Consider the following 24,367-nt stretch of genomic DNA (forward strand, 5'->3'; position numbering starts at 1 on the left):
TCACAAGATTTGGTACTCCGCGCGCTATCATAAGTGATGGGGGGTCGCATTTTTGCAACAAGGATTTTGACACTTTGCTTAGAAAGTATGGTGTCACTCATAAAGTTATGACTCCCTATCATCCACAAGGTAACGGTCAAGTGGAAGTCTCCAACCGGGAGATAAGGAGTATCTTATCCAAAACAGTGACTGCTAACCGGACGAATTGGTCAACGAAGCTTGGTGATGCACTATGGGCTTATCAAACTGCTTTTAAAACTTCTATCGGGATGTATCCATACCGGTTGGTGTTTGGAAAAGCTTGTCATCTTCCAGTGGAACTTGAGCACAAAGCCATGTGGGCTTTAAAGAAGTTGAATCCTGATTGGGATACAACCGCTAATTTGCAGGTTGCACATTTGAATGAATTTGATGAGTTCTGGTACCTTGCATATGAAAGTTCGTCCTTGTACAAAGAGAAGATGAAATACCTTCATGACAAATACATCCAAAACAATTAGTACAAGGTGGGCGATCTTGATTTAATTTTCAACTCACGATTGAAGATGTTTTTCGGAAGGTTAAAAGTTAAATGGAGTGGTCCCTTTGAATTTGTGGGTGTGACACCTTTTAGTACATTGCACTTGGAGAACAAAAATGATGAGGTATTTCGAGTAAATGGTCACCGGGTGAAGCATTATATGGGACAAATTGATGATGGCCACGTGGTGGTAGTTATTCATTTGAAAAGATCGTATTCTGCGCCGTGCCGCGACGTTAAATCGGGCGCTTCTTGGGAGGCAACCCATGTTTTTTTTTTCTTCTTTTGTAGATAGGTGTTATTTGTGTGCTAACTGGATTTGAAGTATGTTGCAGGAATGAGTGTGATTAACAGGAACTGTGCTCAGAAAATTGGCTAAGTGTGGAAAAAATGCGTACTGCATGTGCATTGTGCAGACCGCACAATTTTGATTGCTACAACAGAAGGGAACTGCGGCCGCACAATTACAGTGCAAACCGCACAAATTGGAAATGAAAAATGTAAACTCTCTGAAGTTTGGTCTGTCAGAGAAATGACCAAAGTGCGGCTGCACTTCAAAATCTGCGATCTGCATAAAACATCTCCGGCCGCACCACAAATTCTGTGGACCACAGATCATCAAGGGCATTTGATATCCTAGGTAACAGAATGCGGACCGCAGAAGGAATTCTGCGGCCACACTCTTTACCGTTGTCCCTTAGTCAACCCATCTGTATAAATAGTAACCTTAGGGTTACTATACATATTTCCCTCTCGGAGCACTCTAAACTCTAAAACTTTGAAAGCGTATGTTCAATCATCGGCCACACTCAGTCCACATCTGTGATCACTCATCTGCATTACTTCATATCTGAAAATGGTGAGATCTGGAGGCCGTGGAGATATGTCAAAGGGGAGGGGTGAATATTCCATAGGCCAAGGAAAAAGTAGTTTACCCCTAGCCCTCCAAACGATAATCACAAAGAAGGCTACAGTCGGCCAAAGAAGAAATACGGAGCCCTCCGAATCTAGTTCTTATGCCCCATCTCGGGAAGCATCGAAGGGTGACTCAGTTCAAGAGAAGCTAACTGTCCAATCACAGCCACCTGGGAGGTACCAACTCCGGGACGAGCCTTCTTCCTCACATAGCACCTCCTAGGGTTCAAAGAGTGCCAGTCAGGCTATGGAGCCCCCTTCTACACCTATCCCTAAGGCACCAGCAGCTACTGTCGATGATATTCCGGATGATGGCCAAGGGGGTGATACTACATTTGCCGGCCTTGAGAGGTCGAAGAAGAAAGAGGTCTGGGAGGACCGTTTCGTCCATCTAGCTGCCTTTACCATCTTCCGTGGGTGGTGGCCGGTGAGATGGCTCACTCTTGAGCGACAATTCCAACTTAAAGATCTTGACAAGTATAATCCAACAGTATTGAGACAGTTTCGAGAGCAGAAGGGGTGGATGTGGTTCACCCAGAGTGTAGTTGATGCCAATGAGTATCTGGTCCAGAAGTTCTAAACCAATGTGGCACACATAAAGAAAGGGACCAAAGTGAAAAAAGTGAGGAATCTGAATGTGAGATTTGACCAACACACAGTGAACTCATATTTTGGGTTTGAGGATATTGAGTCGGCACAGTACTTGGAGAAGCTGGCGATGGGTGATGCAGCTCTCCCATGGCTAGCCGAGATTATTACAGCCTCGGGGCCACCTCTACCATGGATCACAGTAGGGGTTCCTATTTAGTAGAACATCCTACACTTCAAGGCAAAGGGATGGCAGACCTTCATATCCACCAGACTAGACCTATGCCAGAATGAAACCAACCTCCCTATTTCGCGGGCAGTTCTAGTCGCCTCCATTATGGCCGGGTACTCAATCAATGTGGGTGTCGTGATATCGGCCAACATGTCTCTGGTCGCCAAGCAAGATGATACCTCCTACCCGTATCCCAACACCATCGTTGAGTTCCTTACGGATGCACAGGTGGAGCCAAGATATTTTGACACGAATGTTCGGGCTAAGAAGCCTTTCCCTTGGTATTCTCTGTTGGATGCACACAACCCGAAGAGAAATGGTCAGCCGACTAATACCGTAGGCCAGTCTAATAAGCCATCAGTGGAAGCTGTAGATTCAACAAATATGACTTCCACTTCAGCAGAGCCTTCAGCCAGTGTAGATGCCATGCCTCCACCTTCTGCCTCAGTACCTCCCATATCGGCTTTGAAGCAGGTGCATATGCTCTCTGCTCCACTTTCTGTGTTGTAAGTCTCCCAGACACTAGTGAGCCTCAACAACTGGATGCAGACAACTACTGCAAAGTTGTCTGACATATCTAGTCATGTTGCAACACAGTCATCTATTTCGACAGCTCAGATTCCACCCACAGTTGAAGAAACCTTGAAGAAGCTCTTGGAAAATCATAACACAATAATGGCCACTCTAGTGCAGCTTGGGTCAGTGATAGAAGAGCTGGGAAAGGAAGTAAAAATGATGTGGAAGTCCCAAGCCTCCAAGAAGTCAGTGGACAAGCTCCGGCAACAGGTTACCAAGATTGCAGCAGCCAGAGACATTCCATTTGACATGTCAGACACTGCTACTGACACTGATAAGGCAGTCCGTCATATGTTCACCAACCCAGCCACTCCCGGACTTGAGGATGATGAGATCCAATTGGATGAGGCTGAGGTCGGTGCCACTGCTGGAGATACAGAGATGGCCACATTGACATAGGGAGTTTTCTTCACTCTCACCTTTCTTTTACTCTTATTTTGTTAAGCATTAGGGACATGCTTATTTTTATTCGGGGGGGGGGGGGGGGGGTTGGTGTTTCTTTGACACATTTTGATGATTATGTATTTTGATAACTATGAGATGTTTGGACTCTAATTAACTTAATATTATTTTCTTCTTCTTTCCCATTATGTATATATTCTCTCTACTCTCTCATTATGTATATTAGTTACACTTTCAATAGTTTTTTCTTTATAGCTTCTTTATGCTTGTTTTCTTATTAGTTAGTGTTCAACTAAATAACTTCTTTTTGAATTAGTAGCTTATTCTTGATTTAATTTCTTCTTTCTATATTTTAGTGGATAATAAGACTTTGATTTTCTTAATTCCACGGTTCTTTCCAAAGGTAGTTTTTGTGTGAACCGGGTGACTCTTCCCAACGATGGATGGCATGACAACCTTCTTAAGGGACTGATTCCGTTTTGGTGTTTAGGAAATAATAGTAGTAGTAATGAATAAAAAGACCTAATTGAGTTATGCTCGAAAAGTCAAACATGCTCACTGGGTACCAACACACTTAACTACGTGCTTATGGTTAAAAACAAGGTTTTTTGAAAAGAAATAGCTCTAGTTAGTGACCTTGTGACTCTTGTGTTGATTTAGACAATCATTGAGTGGTTTAATCGAATCATAGTGATTTTCAATCTTGAATATGGTTGTTGTGGGCCCTCGAATCTATCCTCTTTAACAATCCAACTGCGTGAGGGGTGAGATGTTATTGTTGCAAGTCAAAGTACCCGTGCTAATGGTCTAGAACTTGCCTCGAATGTGTTTCTAGGAAATATTTTAAGTTTTGCTTGGCTTGAGAAGTGATTGTAGGCTCTCCTTGGCCCGTTTGAAGTTTTCCATTGCCCACCAATGTTGTTATACCTAGTCAACCCATTTGAGCCTAAAACCTTTCTCATTTGATAACCATGTTACAAGCCTTTACCTATTTTATCGTGACCCTCTCTTGGCACCCGAGCTTTCCTTAACACTTTTGTGAAATAATTGGCTAAAAACATAAGTTTGGGGGAGAGATGAGGAACTTGAAAGAGGTATCAAGGCACAAAAAAAGAGAGAGAAAAGAATGAAGAGAAGGAAAGGCAAGAAAAGGAAAGAACAAAAAGAAAAATTCAAAAAGAAAGTGAATAAGTTGAAGAATTGTAGGGATTCAAAGAATAGTAATGATGCAAAGCATGGAGAAATCAAATAGGGAGAAAATGAGTGTCATGATCGAGAAAGAGTGATGTTAAGTCTCTCTTGTTCCCCCAAGGAAAAGAAAATACCTCAAAGAGTTGGCAAGGTATGAGCCTAGAAAAGAAAATGGAGTGCTTAAGGAAAGATGAACATGTTCTATCATAGCATATCCAACCTTAGTCCAAAATCCATTGCATTCCGAAAAAGCCCTACGTGATTTCAAGTCGAGTAAGCTTACATTAGTGGTGATCTACATGAGGGGAAAGCTTATGGTACTTAAAGCCGTACGTGTGACATTCTTTTAAGAGAGATGAGGAACCTTTCGCAAATCTTTGGATTGAGTGCTAAATTCTTAAGCGAGATAGGCAAACGGAGAGTAGAGGAGGAGGAGTTTGGGATCCAAAATGACCTACATGAAAGAGCGAGCTTCCTTGATGAATAAAGTTAACTCTTGATGCTCAAGTGTCACATTAGAACTATTTGTGATTGAAAGTTTAACTTGTTGCCTTGTTGATAATTCTTAAGTGGTGTTGGTAATTGTTGGTCCTAATTGATATGTGAATGACTCACTTTTGATTACTCGGAATGGATCTTAACTTGTGGAAGTGGGAACTACTTTATTTGCTTGAGGACAAACAATAACTTAATTTTGGAGGAGTTGATAAGTGGGGATTTTAATTACTTATTAGCGCCTTTTAGCTTTTGTTTAAGTCCAAAAGCGTTTAATTGTGTTTCCGAAAATTAATGAAATGTGCTTAATTGCAGGAATATTGGAAGATGAACTCCTGAGATGAAATCAAACTCAAGAAGGAGTAATCTAAACTCAAAGACATAAAAGGCATAGAAACTCAGAAGTGCGGACCGTAGAATACCATCTGCGGCCGCAGGTTGTGAAGGAAAAACCATCAGAGTTTGGTGCAAAGTGTGGTCCGCACATGAATTGTGTGGCCGCAAAAGCTGGGCCAGGAGCAAAGTTCAGAGAATATGCATTTCAAGTCCCCAGAAGTGCGGGAGCTATGCGACCGTAGCTATAGTTGTACGGACCGCAGAAGAGCAAGATGCGGCCACAGTTACAATTGTGCGGAGCGCAGAAAGAGTGCATTGCGGCTGCATGCCAGAATTATGCGGCCGCAAACTTCCAATCCTGTCAAGTTGAAGAAAAGTGCGGACCGCACATGGAATTGTGCGGCCGCAGAACCTCCCGAAGGGTATTTTTGTCCGAAATTTCCAACCATGTATAAATAGACGAGTTTTACATTTTTAGGTCAACCTTTGACATCAGCTGCTACAGTAGACGTTTCCTTTTACTCTTTTTAGTAGTTTTGTTTTATATTTTGAGCTATTTTAACTTATATTTTATCATTTTGAACTTGCAATATGAGTTTAATTATCATTTATTCTTCTATTTCTTCCATTTCAAGCATGAGTAGCTAGATGTTTACTACGGTTGTGAACCAACCCTAGTGTGTAAACTTAATGGGTGTTTGATTTAATGCTTGTTTATTGTTGGGTGTTTATTATTTAGCCATGTTCTTGCTTGTATTTGTGGAATTAATGGTTGCAAATATTAGTTCATGCCTATTTGACTTGGTCTCTACTTGAGAAAGAGAGACTTAGTCTAGAAAAACTTGGTTAACAAGAAATTGGGTCAATCGAGAGATTGATAATCCCAATTATAGGGTGCAACCTAGAGATAGAAATAACCCGACTTGAGTTTTTATCAACCTGTTTTGTTTAATACCTATTTGGACTTGAGAAAGCCAAATTGGGCAAAATCACTCTCTGACCGAGAGGTATTGAGTGGGTAATTGAGTGTTGATAGCTATAATATACCCCAATCAATAAAACAAATATTAAGGTTTATATCCCATTAGGAAAATACCTAGGTGAAGGTCATAGCCCTAGGCTTTTTACAACATTTGAAAAACAACAAATATAATCTCTTAATTTTATTTCCCAACTTGTAATTGTAGTTTTAAATTAGACTTTAAAACAGCCCCATTTTGTGGAAGAGTAAACTTAGATATTCAAACTCTCACGCTACGATATATACTACTAACTCCCATCTGTAGCTCCCTGCGAAATTCGACCCTGACTCTTGTTGGGTATTATTATTGCATCGACTGTTTTCATAACCTTGAATTGAGTTGTAAAATTGGATGAGACCACTCCACAACACATAGATAGGATTTTTGTAACTCTTAGCTTGCAGGAATATGTAGTTTTCTTCTTTTTTCCTTTTGATGTAAGCAACAGTAACAGTAACAACAACAACAATAGTCTTAACTCCAGTGTCTGGTAGTCTCAGCTACCAAATTTTTCCAGAACTATACTGACCTGATTCCTTTATAGCCAAGGATATGTAGGCAACCTTGTAAGCAAGGTTCGGTCATATTTTTAAAAACAATGCCATCATTGAAGTTATACACGAGAAAAATTAGCTATGCCATTTACTCTCTTTGCATGAAAACTCTTCGTGTTCTCGAGTAAAGAGGGACATCTGTAAATATCTAATTTTTGCTCTTTTCATTTCTCTTACATTACATTGTTTTTAGATTTATTGTGTGTATTTACAGAATTTAGCATTAGATTATTAATTAATTTATTAAGGGGTTTAAATGTTTGGATTAATGCCATTTTCAGTTCAGTTATGCACAAATCAGGCCCAATTATTTAGCCCAATTCGGTTGACCCAGTCCAATTGTTGGCTTGCCAAGACCTGGATCAAAACGGCATAGTTTCATAATAAAACTACGTCATTTTGTTTAATGAAACAAAGATCCAATCTCATCCATACATGCCCCTCTTGATCCAATGGCCACCATTCAATCTCCCTTATAATATTTAAAACCCCAATTTTCATATTTTGGATCCCATTTTTGCCCTAGCTTCTTCTCTTCTCTTTCTCTCTTCACTCTCTCTCACCCTTTCTTTGGCAGCCGCCCCTCCCCACCATGCACCGCCTCCGAAAATCGCCCACCGGTGGAGGACCACCTCCAAACCACCCCAAATTCGCACCATACAATCCCCTAAACCTCCTCTTTCCAAATCTCCAACCCAAATCCCTCAGAACCTACCCAAATTCTACGATTTTTAGATCTAAGAAACCTTAGTCGCTGCCTATTTTTCCAAAATCAAAGAACTCCGGCCACTACCACCCTACAACACATACATGAATGCAAAGAGCTCCACGATACCTATACTTCCCCCCTAATTTCACCTATAACCATCGCCCACCATCGTTGGCCGCCTCACTGCCACCGCGGCTCGACTGCCTCACCACTACCAAAATGCTCGAACCCCTATTTTAACTATTCTTCGACTCAAAGACAATCATTTATTTTGGCAAGATGCTGAAACTCATTTCATTTTAGCGTCTACCCAAAAGAAACATGCGTTTCAGAGTCGGGAAACCACCTTTTAGCATCTTCGGCGTCTTCTTGAGGCTCACACAGTTTCAAACATACTCGCTTCAAGCATACTCGTTAGGTATAAATATTATCTCTTTAATTTGTTTCTGATTTTTTATACAGTAGTAAATTAGTTTCTGATATTTTTAATTTAATTTTTGATTTTGGTTTGTTGTTGTTAATTAGAGTTTCAAGTTAGGTTTATTTAATAAGTTATCTCCATTTAGTTTAGCATTTTGTCAGATTGTTATTGAACAAACATGGTTTTTAGTGTAGTAATTAAATTGTCCATATTGTTAGTCGTATGTTTAGTTGTTATTAATCGTGATAGTTAACAATGCTCGTCTAGTTTCTGTTATGAGCATTAGCTCGTGATTTCAGTTGTTTGCTCTATCATAGTTTAAGTTTTAGTTCCATTTTAAGTCTTGTTTCTGCTTTTACTAATTCATAGTTGTTTGAGTTGGAGTGTATAAGTTGAATTCAGTCATGTGGTGATAAAAGTTGAATACTTGAGTATAGGGTACCTGTTTGGTTGTTTTTCCTGTGCAAAACCTTTGGAGTACAAAACTCAAAAGTCATTATTTGGTGACAAATAAAATATTTTTTTGACAGCTTTTGAACCAAAAGTTTGGCTATGAATAGTTAAGAGCAGATTTTGGTTGAAAATACTCTCTTTTGGATAAAATTGAACCAAAAGTCTTGCCTTTTGAATATTTAGAGCAGATTTTGTTGAAACATCTATCATAAGAGGATAGATTTTCAATCATGAACGCATGGTTTTTTCTCCTATAAAAGACACACACTCACACAATCTATCACACCTAAAGAAGACATCTTTACACACTCTATACATGAGAGAGACTTTGAGCACAAAGACAACAGAGAGTTTGAGAGACTTTTAAGTGAGTTTCTAAGATCAAAGAATACTTCAAAATACAAAGGTTCTTGAAGAGAGTTTCTGGTCTCTTTTTTCCTTGAAAGTCTGTTGAGTTCCTGGTTCGAATTTTGGATTGTTTCGGGTTTCTTTTGTTGTTTTCTTCTGCAGTTCAGTTGTTGTTGTTGCTGATTCATTTTGGTTGAGTTCATTGCTGATTTATTGCTATTGTTCCTTTCTATCTCTGCTATCTAGGCATTCATCTTAACTATGTAGTTTTTGAAGTATATGGACATTTATATATTGATATTCACAGCTCTAAACTTGAGTTTATTAGTTAGTTTTGAGTGTAATTTTTCTCATGTCTATGAATGATGAGTAATGCCTATCCGTTTGTAGATGCTAACTCCTTTTAGTTTCCAGTTTAGGCATAAATCTTGAGTGTTAAAGTTCATATTTATTTTAAGCACCTTCATAAGGATCTGTGGCAAATAACTCTAGCCTACTAATGTCTGTTCAAATGTATTTATTTTGTGTATACGATTAAAATTGGGCCTACCCGATTTTACTATTTGACCGAGACCAGGAGGTTGCATCGAAGGATGGCCTCGTAACGGAATAGACTAAATTACGAGGATAAGATACCGAGTTCAGAATCGAGGTACCTGTCGAGATCGAGGCTAGTAGCGATCGAAGTGAAATGAGACAGACATCGAGCAAGATCGAAGATAGCATAATAACAGAAAGACGATATATCCATGACTGGTCGAGAATCATAGCGTACATCTCGGAATAGATCAAATCATAAACAGTTAATTAGCTAATCATGGGATTTCCTTTTGTAATTAGAATTATACCAGAAGTGAAATTCCTATACTATTTAAAGAGGGTTCTAATCATTTGTAAGACATATTCTTTGCAAATATCAAAGCAATATAATTCTTTCTCGTTTATACTATTGTTCATCGGCTTGTTATATTTAAATAGTTTTTGCATCAACCAGTTGGAGGGTATCCAAATTCGAGGGCTGAGTTCCATTCTAATACTGGTTTGCTTTACTTTATAGTTCATTTCTATTATTAATATTCATATTCATCAATTTGTATTAAGTGAAATCACGTGTCCTTAGAACCATATTATAAGTTTAATTGCTATCCAATTTTAAGGGTAAACAGTTTCGCGTCCACCGTGGGGCTAAGGATAATAGTGATTGCTTAATATTGATTCTGCTAACACATACTGCTTTACACTTGTTCTCGTAAGAATCTTTGTTTTCAGGATAAACATGTCAAACTCACAAATAGCACCTACACATAGTGACAACGACCTTGGATTTCACGAGAAAAATGACAATATAGCCGCACCAAAAATAAAGGCGCCTTAGGCTGACCTTGAGGGAGCACCAATTTCAAATCTCATCGATGTCAGTTCACACGTCTCCCTAAATGCATATTTGAGTGCAGATCCCGAAGGTAGCGTATGCAGGGAAGTTCAATTAGGTGGTCGAGGTACGCAGGGAGGAGAAGATGGTAGAGTTGGCCTCTAATTGATATTCAAAATGTTATAGGCTCAACAAGTCGCTATAGCACAACTACAAAATCAGCACCGAACACCGAGTAGGATCGAACTAGAAGTCGACCACATGACCGAGCTTGTGCCGGAAAGATCAAACGCTAATGAATCGGGGATTTACCCCACCATTATGAAAATGCTCGAGGATATTACTAAATGGATTGAATCGGGAGAAAAGAAGATCGAGGCAAATGGCAAGAAAATAGAGACATACAACTCCCGGGTTGACCAAATACCGGGGGCACCACTGATTTTAAAGGGTATGTATTCAAAACAATTTGTACAGAAGCCTTTCCCTCCAAGTGCGGTTCCAAAACCCATTCCGAAGAAATTCCTAAGTACAATTGGACCACCGACCCTAATGAGCATGTCACTTATTATACATGCGCAATAAAAGGGAATAACTTGGAAGACGATGAGATTGAATCTATTCTATTGAAGAAATTTGGAGAAACCTTGTCGAAAGGAGAAATAATATGGTACCACAATTTGCCGCCAAATTCTATCGATTCCTTCGTCATGCTTGCAGACTCCTTCGTAAAGGTACATGCCGGAGCAATAAAGGTTGCGACTAGGAAGTCGGACCTCTTCAAGGTGAAACAAAAAGACAACAAAATATGAAGAGAATTAGTATCTCCATTCCAGATGGAACGCATGGAACTACCACCTGTCACAGACGATTGGGTTATTGAAGTCTATACTCAAGGTTTGAATGAACGAAGTTAGGTGGCATCACAACAACTAAAGAAGAATTTAATTGAATATCTAGCAGTAACCTGGGCCGATGTACATAATCTATACTAGTCAAAGATCAGGGTCGAGGATGATCAATTGGGGACCCCTTTCGGATTCGTTTATCCAAACAGGCCCGTCGGCAGAACTCAAAGGGATATCGACAGAGAGCCCCTGTTGAATAGAGATCGGTATCAACCATACAATGCAGATCATAGAAACAACGGCCCAGGATTCAATCCCATCCGAAATGATCGAAGGAATGATCGAGGATAGAGCTCTCGAAGGCTCATGAGCAAAGGTGGCTTCGATAAACATGATGATCCCGTAGAAGCACCACGATTATCAGAATATAACTTCAGCATCGACGCATTAGGTATTGCGTCAGCCATTGGGAGAATCAAAGATACTAGATGGCCTAGATCCCTATAAACCGATCCATCCCAAAGAAACCCCAATCAAATATGCAAATAACATGGTGCACATGGTCATAGAACTGAAGACTGCATATAACTAAGGGAGGAGGTGGCCCGTCTATTCAACGAGGGTCACCTTCGAGAATTCTTGAGCGACCTAGCTAAAGACCATTTCAGAGACAGGGATGCATACAGGAAAATCGAGAAGGAATAATCACAACACGTGATTCACATAATCGTTGGTGGGGTTGATATTCCACAAGGGCTCGTGTTCTAACGCACTATAGTATCAATCACCAGGGATAAATCGAACTCGAAACTATGCGCCATAAGGTACTTTATCATTCAATGATGAGAAAGAAGAAGGGATCTCACAACCCCACAATGATGCTTTGGCAATCTCTATCCTTATGAGTAAAATTCAGGTTAAACGTGTTTTAATTGATCTAGGAAGCTTGACCAATATTATTCGATTGAGGGTCCTGGAGCAGCTCGGCATACAACATCAGATCGTATCCGTAGCTTGGATTCTCATTGGCTTCAACATGGCGAGTGAAACAACTAAAGGTGAAATTATCCTACCAGTAAATGTAGCCGGAACTATTTAAGAAACAAAGTTCCATGTGATCGAGGGCGATATGAGATACAACGCACTGCTCGAAAGACCCTAGATTCACAACATGAGGGCGGTCCCCTCAACCCTTCACCAAATGCTGAAGTTCCCAATACCGGATGTAGTAAAAATGGTGTATGGGGAACAATATGCTGCCAAAGTGATGTTCGCAGTCTAGGAAGTAATACCGGTATGGGCGCTTTCATCAATAAAGGGATCAAAATCCAAAGGAAAACAAGAAGCTAAATAGCAACCACAACCACCAGCTTCGACTCAGTCGGAGAAGAAAGGAACAAACAAGGACGATGATTACTGGACCCCTCGGTCCTTCATAATCCCCTAGATTCCGACGCCACCAAATCGATAGTCGAAGAGCTAGAGCAAGTCATACAGATCGAGCATCTACCCGATCGAAAGGTATACCTGGGTACGGGGTTAAACCTCGAGCTCGGGGAAACACTCATTAAATTTCTTATCAATAATATTGATTGTTTTTCTTGGTCCTACCTAGATATGCCCGCCGGAGATCACTACATATCGACTGAGTTTGGACCCGAAGTTTCGCCTGATAAAACAAAAGAGAAGGGCCCAGTCCGAGGTAAAACATGCATTCATCAAGGACGAGATAGCCAAACTTCACAAAATATGATCCATTCGGGAAGTAAAATATCCCGAATGGTTAGCAAACATAGTCGTAGTCCCTCAAAGGGAAATAAACTTAGAATGTGCGTAGACTATAAAGATTTAAACAAAGCATGTCCTAAAGACTATTTTCCTCTTCCGAATATCGATCGCATGATCAATGCCACGACCGGCCACGAGATCCTTAGTTTTCTCGATGCCTACTCCAGGTACAATCAAATACAAATAAACCCGGAGGATCAGGAAAAGACATCGTTCATCACTAAGTACGTCACCTATTGTTATAATGTAATGCCGTTTGGACTAAAAAATGCGGGTACCACGTATCAACGCTTAGTAAATTGAATGTTCGAAGAACAAATAGGTAAAACAATGGAGGTTATATTGACGATATGCTATATAAGTCCTTGCGAGCAGAGAACCATTTGACACATTTGCAGGAGACCTTTGTTATACTAAGGAAATACTACATGAAACTCAACCCAGAGAAATGTGCATTCGGGGTCGGCTCAGGCAAGTTCCTCGGTTTTATGGTATAAAATCGGGGGATCAAAATCAACCCCGATTATATTAAGGCAATCGAAGACATCACAGTCATGGACAATGTTAAGGTTGTACAAATATTAACAGGGCGCATAGCCGACCTAGGCCAATTCATCTCGAGGTCTTCAGATAGAAGTCATAGGTTCTTCTCACTGCTCTAAAAGAAGAACAATTTTGCATGGACCCCGAAATACCAACAAGCATTGGAAGAATTAAAGTGGTACCTCTCGAGCCTGCCACTGCTTCATACTCCAAAAGTGGATGAGCAACTCTACTTGTACTTAGCAGTCTCGAAAATCACGGTAAGTGGGTCCTAATTAGAGAAGAGCAAGGAACGCAATTTCCTATTTACTATGTTAGTCAAACTTTAGGTGAGGCCGAGATCCGGTACCCACACTTAGTAAAATTAGCGCTTACCCTAATAAGTGCCTCTAGGAAATTAAAACCATATTTTTAGTGTCACCCGATCTGTGTGGGAACCATTATCCTCTTCACAATAATTTATATAAGCCCGAACTTTTGGGCCTATTGGCTAAATGGGTCGTCGAGATCAGTGGGTACGATATCGAGTATCGACCTCGAATGACCATCAAGTCTCAAATCTTAGCGGACTTCGTGGCCGACTTTACACCAGCCCTAGTACCCGAGGTCGAAAAGGAACTATTATTAAAGATAGGTACATCATCTAGGGTGTGGACCCTCTTCACAGACGGTGCTTCAAACGTGAAGGGGTCCGGGCTAGGCATCGTTTTGAAGCCGCCCACGGAGAATACAATTAGACAAGCTATCAAAACTTCCAAGTTAACTAATAATGAGGCCTAGTATTAGTCCATGATTGTAGGTCTCGATCTAGCTAAAGGTTTGGGTGCAGAGGTCATCGAGGCCAAATATGACTCCCTGCTTGTGGTAAACCAAGTCAACAGAACCTTTGAGGTTCGAGAAGATCAAATGCAGAGGTACTTGGACAAACTACAGATGACTCTACATCGGTTTAAAGAATGGACCCTACAGCATGTGCCTCGAGAACAAAACAGCGAGGCTGATGCCCTTGCAAATTTGGGGTCATCAGTCGAAGACAATAAGATTAGCTCGGGGACTGTCGTACAACTTTCAAAGTCAATAATCGAAGAAGGCCACGACGAAATCAACTCCACAGGTCTGACCTGGGATTGGAGGAACAAGTATATCGAGTACCTAAAGAATGGGAAGCTTCCATCGGATACTAAGTAATCGAGGACTCTATGTACGAAGGTCGCACGATTCACACTGGCCGAAGATAGAACACTATATAGAAGGATGTTTAATGGACCATTGTCAATATATTTGGGACCAGGAGATACCACTACGTCCTATGAAAAATCCACGAGGGCACCTGTGGAAATCATTCCGATATCGAATCATTGATTCATAAAGTCATCAAAGCAGGATACTATTGGGCCGATATAGAAAAGGATACAAAAGCGTTTGTTCGAAAGTGTGACAAATGTCAAAGGTATGCGCCAATGATTCACTAACCCGGAGAGCAACTCCACTCAGTCTTATACCTATGGCCATTCATTAAATGGGGAATAGATATCGTTGTCCCTCTACCATTGGCCCCAGGTAAAGATAAATTTATTTTATTTATGACTGACTATTTCTCTAAGTGAGTTGAAGCACATGCTTTCGAGAAAATTAGAGACAAAGAAGTCATAGACTTTATTTGGGACCACATTATATGCTGATTTGGGATGCCTGCCAAGATCGTATTCGACAATGGAAAGCAATTCGTCGGCAGCAAAGTGACAGTTTCTCAAAGATCACAAAATAAAAAGGATCTTGATGACGCTATGTCATCCTAGTAGGAACGGACATGTCGAATCGACAAACAAGACCATCATTCAAAAAGTAAAGAAAATATTTAACGACGCTAAAGGAAAATGGGGAAAAATATTGCCCGAAGTCCTTTTGGCGTATCGAACAACATCAAAATCCAGTACGGGGGCAACACCATTCTTTTTAGTATATGGCGTCGAAGCTCTGATCCCGGTTGAAGTCGGGGAACCTAGCGTCAGGTTTCGATAAGCAACGGAAGAGTCAAATCACGAGGCTATGAATACAAGCCTCGAATTGCTAGATAAAAAATGAATGGCCGCACAAAAATAGCAGATCGAAAGGTACTACAATCGAAGAGCTAATCTTCAACACTTTAAAATTGGGGACTTGGTTCTGAGGAAGGTCACCCTCAATACTCGAGACCCAAACGAAGGAAAACTTAGGCCGGGCTGGGAGGGACCGTATCAGGTCCTCGATATCATCGGAAAGGGATCTTACAAACTTGACACGATAAACGATGAACAAATACCAAACAATTGGAATATATCATTCCTCAAATAATATTACTACTAAGGTACGATCTTATCTATTTTCGTTTATATTTTATACTAACCATTTTGTAGGTGTTTAATCGAACACACCAAAGGATTCTTCAAACGCAAAGTCCTTAGGTCTGAAAGCACGCGTTGCACTCTTTTTCCCTTAGACTGGTTTTTTCCCAAATGGGTTTTTTCGGTGAGGTTTTTAACGAGGTAACCATTGTTCATGCTAACTTAGAGAAATTCAACAGTATCCGAGGCTACTTTATAATCAACCTCGAATACTGGGGGCATCACCCTCACATCACCCTCGGATAGTTATGAGGAAAATACTTTATGTCGATAGGGTCTCGATAGGTAAAGGACCAAACGGTCAAATGAACCGTGTCTATGTAGATTACTCGAGCGGTAATGGCAGAACATGTTCGCATGTATAATCTATTGAAAGAAGTATTTTTCCTTACCAGATTTTCTATGCCTTAGAGAAATTTATACTTTACAATTTCATACTTATGATCTATTATGAAAACTGGCTTAAGGGCCGATCATAACAGAAATTCAAACAATTTACCCTATACTCGGGAACTACCGTCCAAAAAATCGACATGATCGAATTACTAAAACTCAAAATTGTAAAACATTAAAAAGGCAATCCTCGATTTTATAGGCCACGGCCACCCCACTCGGGGACTGACACTTCGAACGAGTTCAAAGTATAGCAGGGAAACAAGCCTAAAGGGCAAATCCCAAACTAAAGGCTACGGCAAAATTAACACGGTTCAGAAATGTCCGTATTCCGTTATAAAATAGGCCTTCAAATATTCTCATAAATCAGTTAAAAAAGGCAACCCTCGGCTGAATTACTAAGGGTCTCGATAATATCGACCCTCAAAAAACCTTAAAGGGTAGCAAATTGTTTGAACTCTCGGACAATTTTGTGCTAAGGCATAACAAAGCAAAGGACTTCGATAACACCAATCCTCGAAAAAACTAATGGGTACAAATTTATCTCGTGCTAAGCCATGACAAATTGTTATGACTAATTATTCAAGCCGAAAAAGGGGAAAAACCATTATTTTGAGGCCATATCGGCCTAATTCAAGAGCCTAAGAGCCATTTTATTTTTTGAGTTCGAGAAATCATCATTACTCATCTAAAACCTAAGGGTCATTCTACTTCGAGTTCGAGCAAGTACTCACTCGATTTTACAGACTACATTGGTCCGACTTCGATCTAGTAGCCTAAAGTCCCAAACTTGTGAGCAAAATCTCCATAAGGCATGAAGGCATGAATGAAATAAAATTTTCACGAGGAAGGAAATAGAATAAAGATAAGTCAAAGAGAAAAAAGATCTTTTATCTATACGAAAATATTTACAAGGACCGATCAAGGTCCCGCATAAAAAATCAAAAAAGAAAAAAGCCTAAGATTCCTAATTTTCCTCAGGGAAAACTTCTTCTCCATCGAGGTCCTCCCCATTCTCGGACCCGCTCTTGCTGCCATCATCATCATCATCATCGGAAAAGGCCAGCGCTCCAATATCAGCTTCATGCTTTTTAGCCTTCATTATCTCGTCGGTAAGATCGAAACCTCGAGCATGGATCTCCTCGAGGGTTTCCCTCCGAGATTGGCATTTGGCGAGTTCAGCAATCCAATGTGCTCGAGTTTGAGCGGTCTCGGCTTCCTCTCTCGCTTGGACTTGAGCGGCTTCAATATCCGCCCGGTAGACGGCCACGATCGCCTCTTCCTCGGCCTTTGCCTTTTCGGCTTTAGATTTGGTCTTTGCAAGTTCGAAATCCAATCGAGCCTCGAGCTCCTTTATTTTCTTTGCCTGAGCTGAGCTCTTCTTCTTCATGCATCGAAGCTGACTTTCGACCGATGACAATTGGGCTCGAGCAGCCTCTTTTTCAGCAGCTAAGTGGTCCATATTTTCTTTCCACCCCAAGGTATCATGTCGACCTTCTCGCGGAATTGCTTGATCCTCTCGACCTTTTGCTGCAGCTATGAGATTGAAATGCTAGCCACCGTTCCCGAAATGAGCCCATGAACTTTTAAGATTTTCATTACCTCCTCGATCAGGTCAGTATGATCTTGGTGAGCCTTGGCCAACTCGGCTCGGAGGTACTTGATCTCTTCTTATTTTTTCCCACTGAGAAGTTTAAGATCATTTCTCTCCTCTGTGAGCCCTCAGAGGCCGGACTCACATTGGCTCAGCTCTGCTCGGGACTTTAGATACACCTCCTGATGGAGCGCTAAAGCCTATACAGAAAAAGAAAGGATGTTAGACAGGAAGATAAGAAATAAACTAAAGTATGATATCGATAAAGGGAGTTGAGACTCACCCGATTCAAGGCTTGTTGAGCCTCATCGAACAGAGTCGATGCTTCATTTAGGTCGGTAGGATCCTCGACCCCGATAAAGTAACTACGAGAGGGGCTCTCCCTTCCATTGGCCCCGTCTACTTCGGGAGTCCTCATGGCTTGGGCCTCCCGAATTGCCTCCTCGGAAAACGCAGGGAGAATAGGCGAGTCTCCAATATCTATTGACCCAAGTGAGCTACTTGGGGCATTCTCCTCGCTGCGAAGGTCCTCGGAGCCGGCCCCTTCAGACATACCCGCCTTTTGCTCATCTCAGCGGGAGGCATCTTCGATCTTCGATGACGCGGGGACTTTGCCTGAGTCTTTTTCCAAGACCCCCTCGGCTCAAAGCGAAATCTTATCAACCACCACCGACTCAGCGGCCTTTGGGGCCTCGATGTTGTTCTTCACTCGGGCCACCAGTTCTGAGCCATCATCTTCATCTTCTTCTTCCTCCCTTAGCCGTTGAATCACATCCGCAGGCAGGGCAACGATATCGTTCTTTGGCTTAACAACCGTATTCTTCTTAGGCTTTGGATCCTCGGAGGTTGAGGTCCTTTTCCTCTTCTTATCCTTCGCCGACTTTGGAACTGGAGTCGAAGTCTCCTCCTTACTAGACGGGGGCCTCATGACCGCATCCTTGCCCAGGCCTATACACAAGAAAATTGAATAAGTAAAAGAAGGGAATCTTAATAAAATAATAAAGTACACAAAAAGTGGGCCTACCATGAGTCTTGGCCTCCCATTGGCCCTTTGCTAAATCGCGTCATGAGCGCTTGGCGTATGTAGAGGTCGAGGCCAGGTTACGAACCCAACTCTCGAGGTTGGGAATCGCACGGGGTATCCAAGAGGCCGCTACATCATGGAAAAAGAAATCAATGAGAAAATACAAAGGAACAAATAATACATAGAAGCTAACAGTGAGACGGTACTTACGATTCATGTTCCATTTCTCAAGAAATGGCATCTTCTCGGCTGGGATTAGGTCGGAAGTCCTCACTCGAACGAACCGGCCCATCCACCCTCGATCTTTGTCCTTGTCTATCCACGAGAACAACAATTTGGTAGCACGACATTGGAGTTTTATTAACCCGCCTAGATAGAGGTGGGGGCTATACAATCTGATAAGGTGATTGAGGGTGAAAGGGAGTCTCTCGATTTTGCTCACGAAGAATCAGAGCAGAATAACAATTTGCCAAAATGAAGGATGGATTTGGCCTAGGGTTATTTGATATTGACGGTAAAAATCAACGATGACGGGGTCGAGGGGGCCCAACGTAAAAGGGTAAGTGTAAACACTTAGAAACCCTTCGACATGGGTGGTGATGTCTTCTTCGGGGGTCGGGATCACCACCTCTTTGCCCTCCCAGTTGCAGTCTTTCTTTACCTGCTTAAGGTATCCCTCAGTTATCGAGCATATGTACCTCGACATTGGCTCGCATCGACCAGGAATTGACGAGGCTTTATCGGTCTTGAAGTCGGAGTTTAGCGCACACCCCCCCTGGAATGCATTCCTCAAGACGGGGTTCCACCGGTATTTTTCCACCGCCTGGTTGAGAAAATGAAGCAGCTTCTTTTTGTTGTACCGTTTTTGATGTTTTTGCCATTTTTGTGTAAGTTTGAAAACGAAGAAGATAATAGGACTTGACGTTTGAGAAAGAATTAACAGCAGAACCTGAAAATTTGTAAAAGGGTAGAACTTAGGAGATGTAAAAGCATTGGAGATTAGAAGGAAGTAAAAGTAAAGTTTGAATCAACGAGGAAGGGTTCTATTTAGTGGATTCACGGCGACGGTTCAAAGGCACTAGTGGCCGACCACCAACTAACACTCATTAATGACTTGGGGAACTATACCGATGGGACCTTTTGGTCAATCCCGGGGGTGTGGTCATGAAGATGAGGTCGAGGTAGAAAATCGAAGGCTCAATTCGTTTCTTATCATTTCACTCCTAAAGAATGAGGGGACTATCTGTATACGGTTAAATCGGGCCTACCCGATTTTACTATTTGACCGAGACCAGGAGGTTGCATCGAAGTATGGCCTCGTAACAGAATATACTAAATCACGAGGATAAGATACCGAGTTCAAAATCGAGGTACCTGTCAAGATCGGGACTAGTAGCGATCGAAGCCAAATGAGACAGACATCGAGCAAGATCGAAGATAGCACAATAACAGAAAGACGAGATATCCATGACTGGTCGAGGATCATGGCGTAAATCTCGGAACGGATCAAATCAGAAACGGCTAATTAGTTAATCATGGGATTTCCTTCTGTAATTAGAATTATACCATAAGTGGAATTCCTCTACTATTTAAAGGGGGATTCTAATCATTTGAAAGACACATTGTTCGCAGTTATCAAAGCAATATAGTTCTCTTTTTCGTTTATACTATTATTCATCGGCTTGTTATATTTTAATAGTTCTTGCATCAACCAGTTGGAGGGTATCCAAACTCGAGGGCTGAGTTCAATTCTATTACTGGTTTGCTTTACTTTATAGTTTATTTCTATTATTAATCTTTATATTCATCAATTGGTATTAAGTGAAATCGCGTGTCATTAGAACCACATTATAAGTTTAATTGTTATCCAACTTTACGGGTAAACATTTTGTTTTCCTTAAGTTTATGTTTCGGTTAAAGCATTTATTTTGTACTTTTAAGTAAATGTAAGTGTGATTCAATTTAAGAGTGTCTTGAGACCTTTTTTTGGTATCCTTTTCTCTGTTAGACAAATTTAAACGTTTTTTCCCCCTTTTTTTTTGTTAGCTTAGATTTCTGTTGTAAACTTATTACTTTGTATAGTTGTTTAGTCTAGTAAAAAAAGAGGAACATTTTCGGATCATTTTTTTGCGTTTGAAATAGCTTTATGATTCGAGTAGATCTGCTATGCTCAAATTTAAAGAATAAAGAAGTAATATTATAAGTTTAATTAATGTGATCTTTAAATGGTTTATTTATTTACTTATTTATTTATTACACTCTGTCTCATCTTCATATTAAAAGCTTCTTATTAATCATGACTGAACCTTTTAGCTAAGTTTAGGCGTGGATTCATGTCCTATTGTTGCAGTAGAGGAAAGGAAAGTTGTGAATCAATTAGATTAGCCCCTCCCTTAAATTAAATTAACATGTTACTTAATCTCTTTTAATAATATAAAATGCTAGGCAATTTTAGACGCGTCTTCAAAAGTTGACCATGTGTTCTTGTATGATCCTGGTCAATATCAATTAATAAACGGTCATGAGTGCATTCCCGCTCCTTGACTTGCTAATGAGAAATTGTGTTTGACCTTGTGTTCATACTTAAACGCACGTCATCTAATAAAGACCTTGCACGCTCCTAGGCCAAAATTAATAAAATTCAGTTAATTATTAAGCGACAATAGACAATAATAATTTGAGGCAAATAAAACACACTTTATCCAAAAATAATTCAAACCAAATTTAATCAATAAAAGCGACCGTGCTAGAACCACGGGATTCATGGAGTGCCTTACACCTTCTCCCTGGTCAATAGAATTCCTTACCCGATCTTCTATTTTCACAGACCAATAAAAATAGAGTCAAACCTTCCTTTGACTAGGGATTCAAATAAAAGGTGATTTGGAACACTAACAAAATCAATTCCAAGTGGTGACTCTGTAAATAAAATAATCCATACTCAATTTTGTCACTTTAATTGAAAAAACCCTTTAACCCATAATAATCCATAAAACATAATACTCCCTCCGTTTCAATTTATGTGAATCTATTTCCTTTTTAGTCAGTGCCAAAAAAAATGACCACTTTCCTTATTTGGAAATAATTTACCTTTATGCAATGATTTATAACCTCACAAAATATATGTACCTCATTTTACACCACAAGTTCAAAAGTCTTCTCTCTTTTCTTAAACTCCGTGCCCAGTCAAATGGGTTCATATAAATTAAAACGGATGGAGTATTATTTTGCGGGTAAAAAACGGGCGTGACAAACTGGTATGCTTAAATTTCTTATTAATCTTTTTCTTTTAATTTATAGATTTTTAGTCATTTTTAGGCTATTTGTTAGTAGAATTCAATTGTGTATCCATGTGGGGATAAATCTATAGTGGGTTAACTAATACATGCTCTATGGGGACTAGGTCAATATATTTTCATGCCTCTATGATGATACCATGTCAAATTGTGCACAAAATTATGAAACCTAGAATGACCTAACTAAACTGTTTTAAGTTTTTGATTTCTGTGGCCACACTTGAAATTGTGCGGTTCGCAGAAATTGATTCTAGGGCATCATTAGTGAAGAAGAGGTCTACACTTTGTGACTCGAATGTGCGGTAGCAGTTCTAATTGTGCAGACCACAGAAATCATATTACGGTCGCACATCAGCCAATTCTCTGTCATCAGAGAGTTGGCATATTTAGGATTTCTGAGATGCGGCCGCAAGTGAAATTGTGCGGACCGCACTTCACTTTTTCAGCCGCAAAAAAACAAATTGTGCGGTCCGCAAGCCTCATCTGGGGCTGCAAGAAAAATGTGCGGACCGCAGATCCTTCTCCTACAATATGCTTTAACTGTGAACCTCACTATGTTTTCTGGTGTATACTTGCATATCTCCTGTGTATATTTGAACATTAAATTGCAACTAACAATCGCCTTTGCTTGATAGAGAGAATGCTTCGATCTAGAGGAAGAGGCGACACTTCTAAAGGGAAGGGTGAACCTTCTCGGAGTCGAGGCAAGAATGCACATACCCCTTGGTGCAGTCGGCTGTACATTCAAGGTCGCAGGGAAGGTACCAACTCAGGGACGAGCCGTCCTTATCTCATAGTACTTCCGAACACTCGGAGAGCGCTAGTTAGGCTTCTAAGCCATTGTCCACATATGTTCCTGAGGTACAGGCTACACTAGTTTAGGATATTTCTGATGATAGCAGAGGAGGAGATGCTACAACTGCTGGCCTTGAAAGGTCAAAAAAGAAAGAGGTTTGGGAGGACCGATTTGTTAGCTTGGCCGCCTTCACCAGCTTTGGTACATGGTGGCTAGTGAGGTTGCTAAATCTCAGTTTCTATTGAAAGATATGGAGAGGTACAACCCAATAGTGCTGAGATAATACAGGGAATGCAAGGGATGGATGTGGTTCAATCAAAGTGTAGTGTACGCAAAATAATACTTGGTCTGGGAATTCTACGCAAATGTAGCTCACATCTAAAAAGGGACAAAAGTGACCAAAGTACGGAACTTAAAAGTGAGATTTGATCAACAACATATACTTAACACGTACTTGGGATTCGAAGTTGTTGAGCCAAAGGAATATTAGGAGAAGTATGCATTGGGAGATGCATACCGCCCTTGGTTAGCGGAGATTCTAGCCTCACCAGGGCTAACACCTACATGGATTGCCGTTGGGGTTCCTATCCACCGGAGCACTCTCAGTTTCGAGGTGAAGGGGTGGCGAACCTTTATCTGCAGCAGACTGGACCCGAGTCAGAATAAGACTTACCTTCCGATTCCTCGAGTAGTTATGATTGCTTCTATTATGGCCAGGTGCCCTATTAATGTGGGTGCCTTGATGTCGGCCAACATCTCAGCGAATTCTCGGCAAGATGACTCATCCTACCCGTACACCAATGCTATTACAGAATATCTCACGTAGAGCCGAGAGATTATGATACAAAGGTGAGGCCGAAGAAGCCTTTTACTTGGTATTCATTGATGGATGCGAACAACCCAAATAAGAAAGTTTAGCCTCCTACCACCGCGGTCCAGTCTAATGAGCCAGCTACGGTAGCTGCTGAAGCAGTTGATATTCCATCCACTTCAACCGAGCCGTCCTGCAGTGTTGCAGCTATTCCTCCGCCATCATCCACAACCCCTGCTGCAGGTCCTACCATAGTTCCTACCTTAGTTTTGAAGCCGGTGCCCATGCCTACTGCCCTACTCTCTGTGATATGAGTCTCTCAGACATTGGTGAGCCTCAACAACTGAGGCAGATAGCCACTGTAGAACTGTCTGACTTATCCAGTACTGTTGCAGCACAATCTTCTGTTCAAGAGCCTCAGTTTCCCCTGACAGTTGAAGAGACATTGAAGAAGCTCCTTGAGAACCAGAACACTATTATGGCTACCTTGGTATGGCACGGGTTAGTGATCGAAGATATGGGAAAAGAATTAGAGAAGTTGAGAAAGTCCCAGGCCAGCAAGAAGTCAGTGGACATGCTCAGGAGACATATGACCAAGCTTGCTACAGTTGGAGATCTTCCATTTGACATGTTGATTGACCCACACAAATTAGGCCCAGATCCTATAGCACCAATAGCACCGGTGGATCGGCAGGCCAGTCTGAGGAGCCAAACCTTGCTACCGATACTGCGAAGGCAGTGCTTCAGATATTCACC

At 41.0% G+C, this 24,367-nt stretch overlaps 1 protein-coding gene across 1 annotated transcript; it reads right to left on the reverse strand.

Annotated features, from left to right (window-relative positions):
- Positions 1-17,057: 17,057 nt before the first annotated feature.
- Positions 17,058-17,552, reverse strand: LOC138904571 (uncharacterized). Its single transcript, XM_070193077.1, has one exon. It carries the CDS (start codon positions 17,550-17,552, stop codon positions 17,058-17,060), a length of 495 nt encoding a protein of 164 aa, XP_070049178.1.
- Between the last annotated feature and the right edge of the window lie 6,815 nt (positions 17,553-24,367).

Source organism: Nicotiana tomentosiformis, chromosome 2 (genome assembly GCF_000390325.3).
Source record: "Nicotiana tomentosiformis chromosome 2, ASM39032v3, whole genome shotgun sequence".
Taxonomy (NCBI): Eukaryota; Viridiplantae; Streptophyta; class Magnoliopsida; order Solanales; family Solanaceae; genus Nicotiana; species Nicotiana tomentosiformis.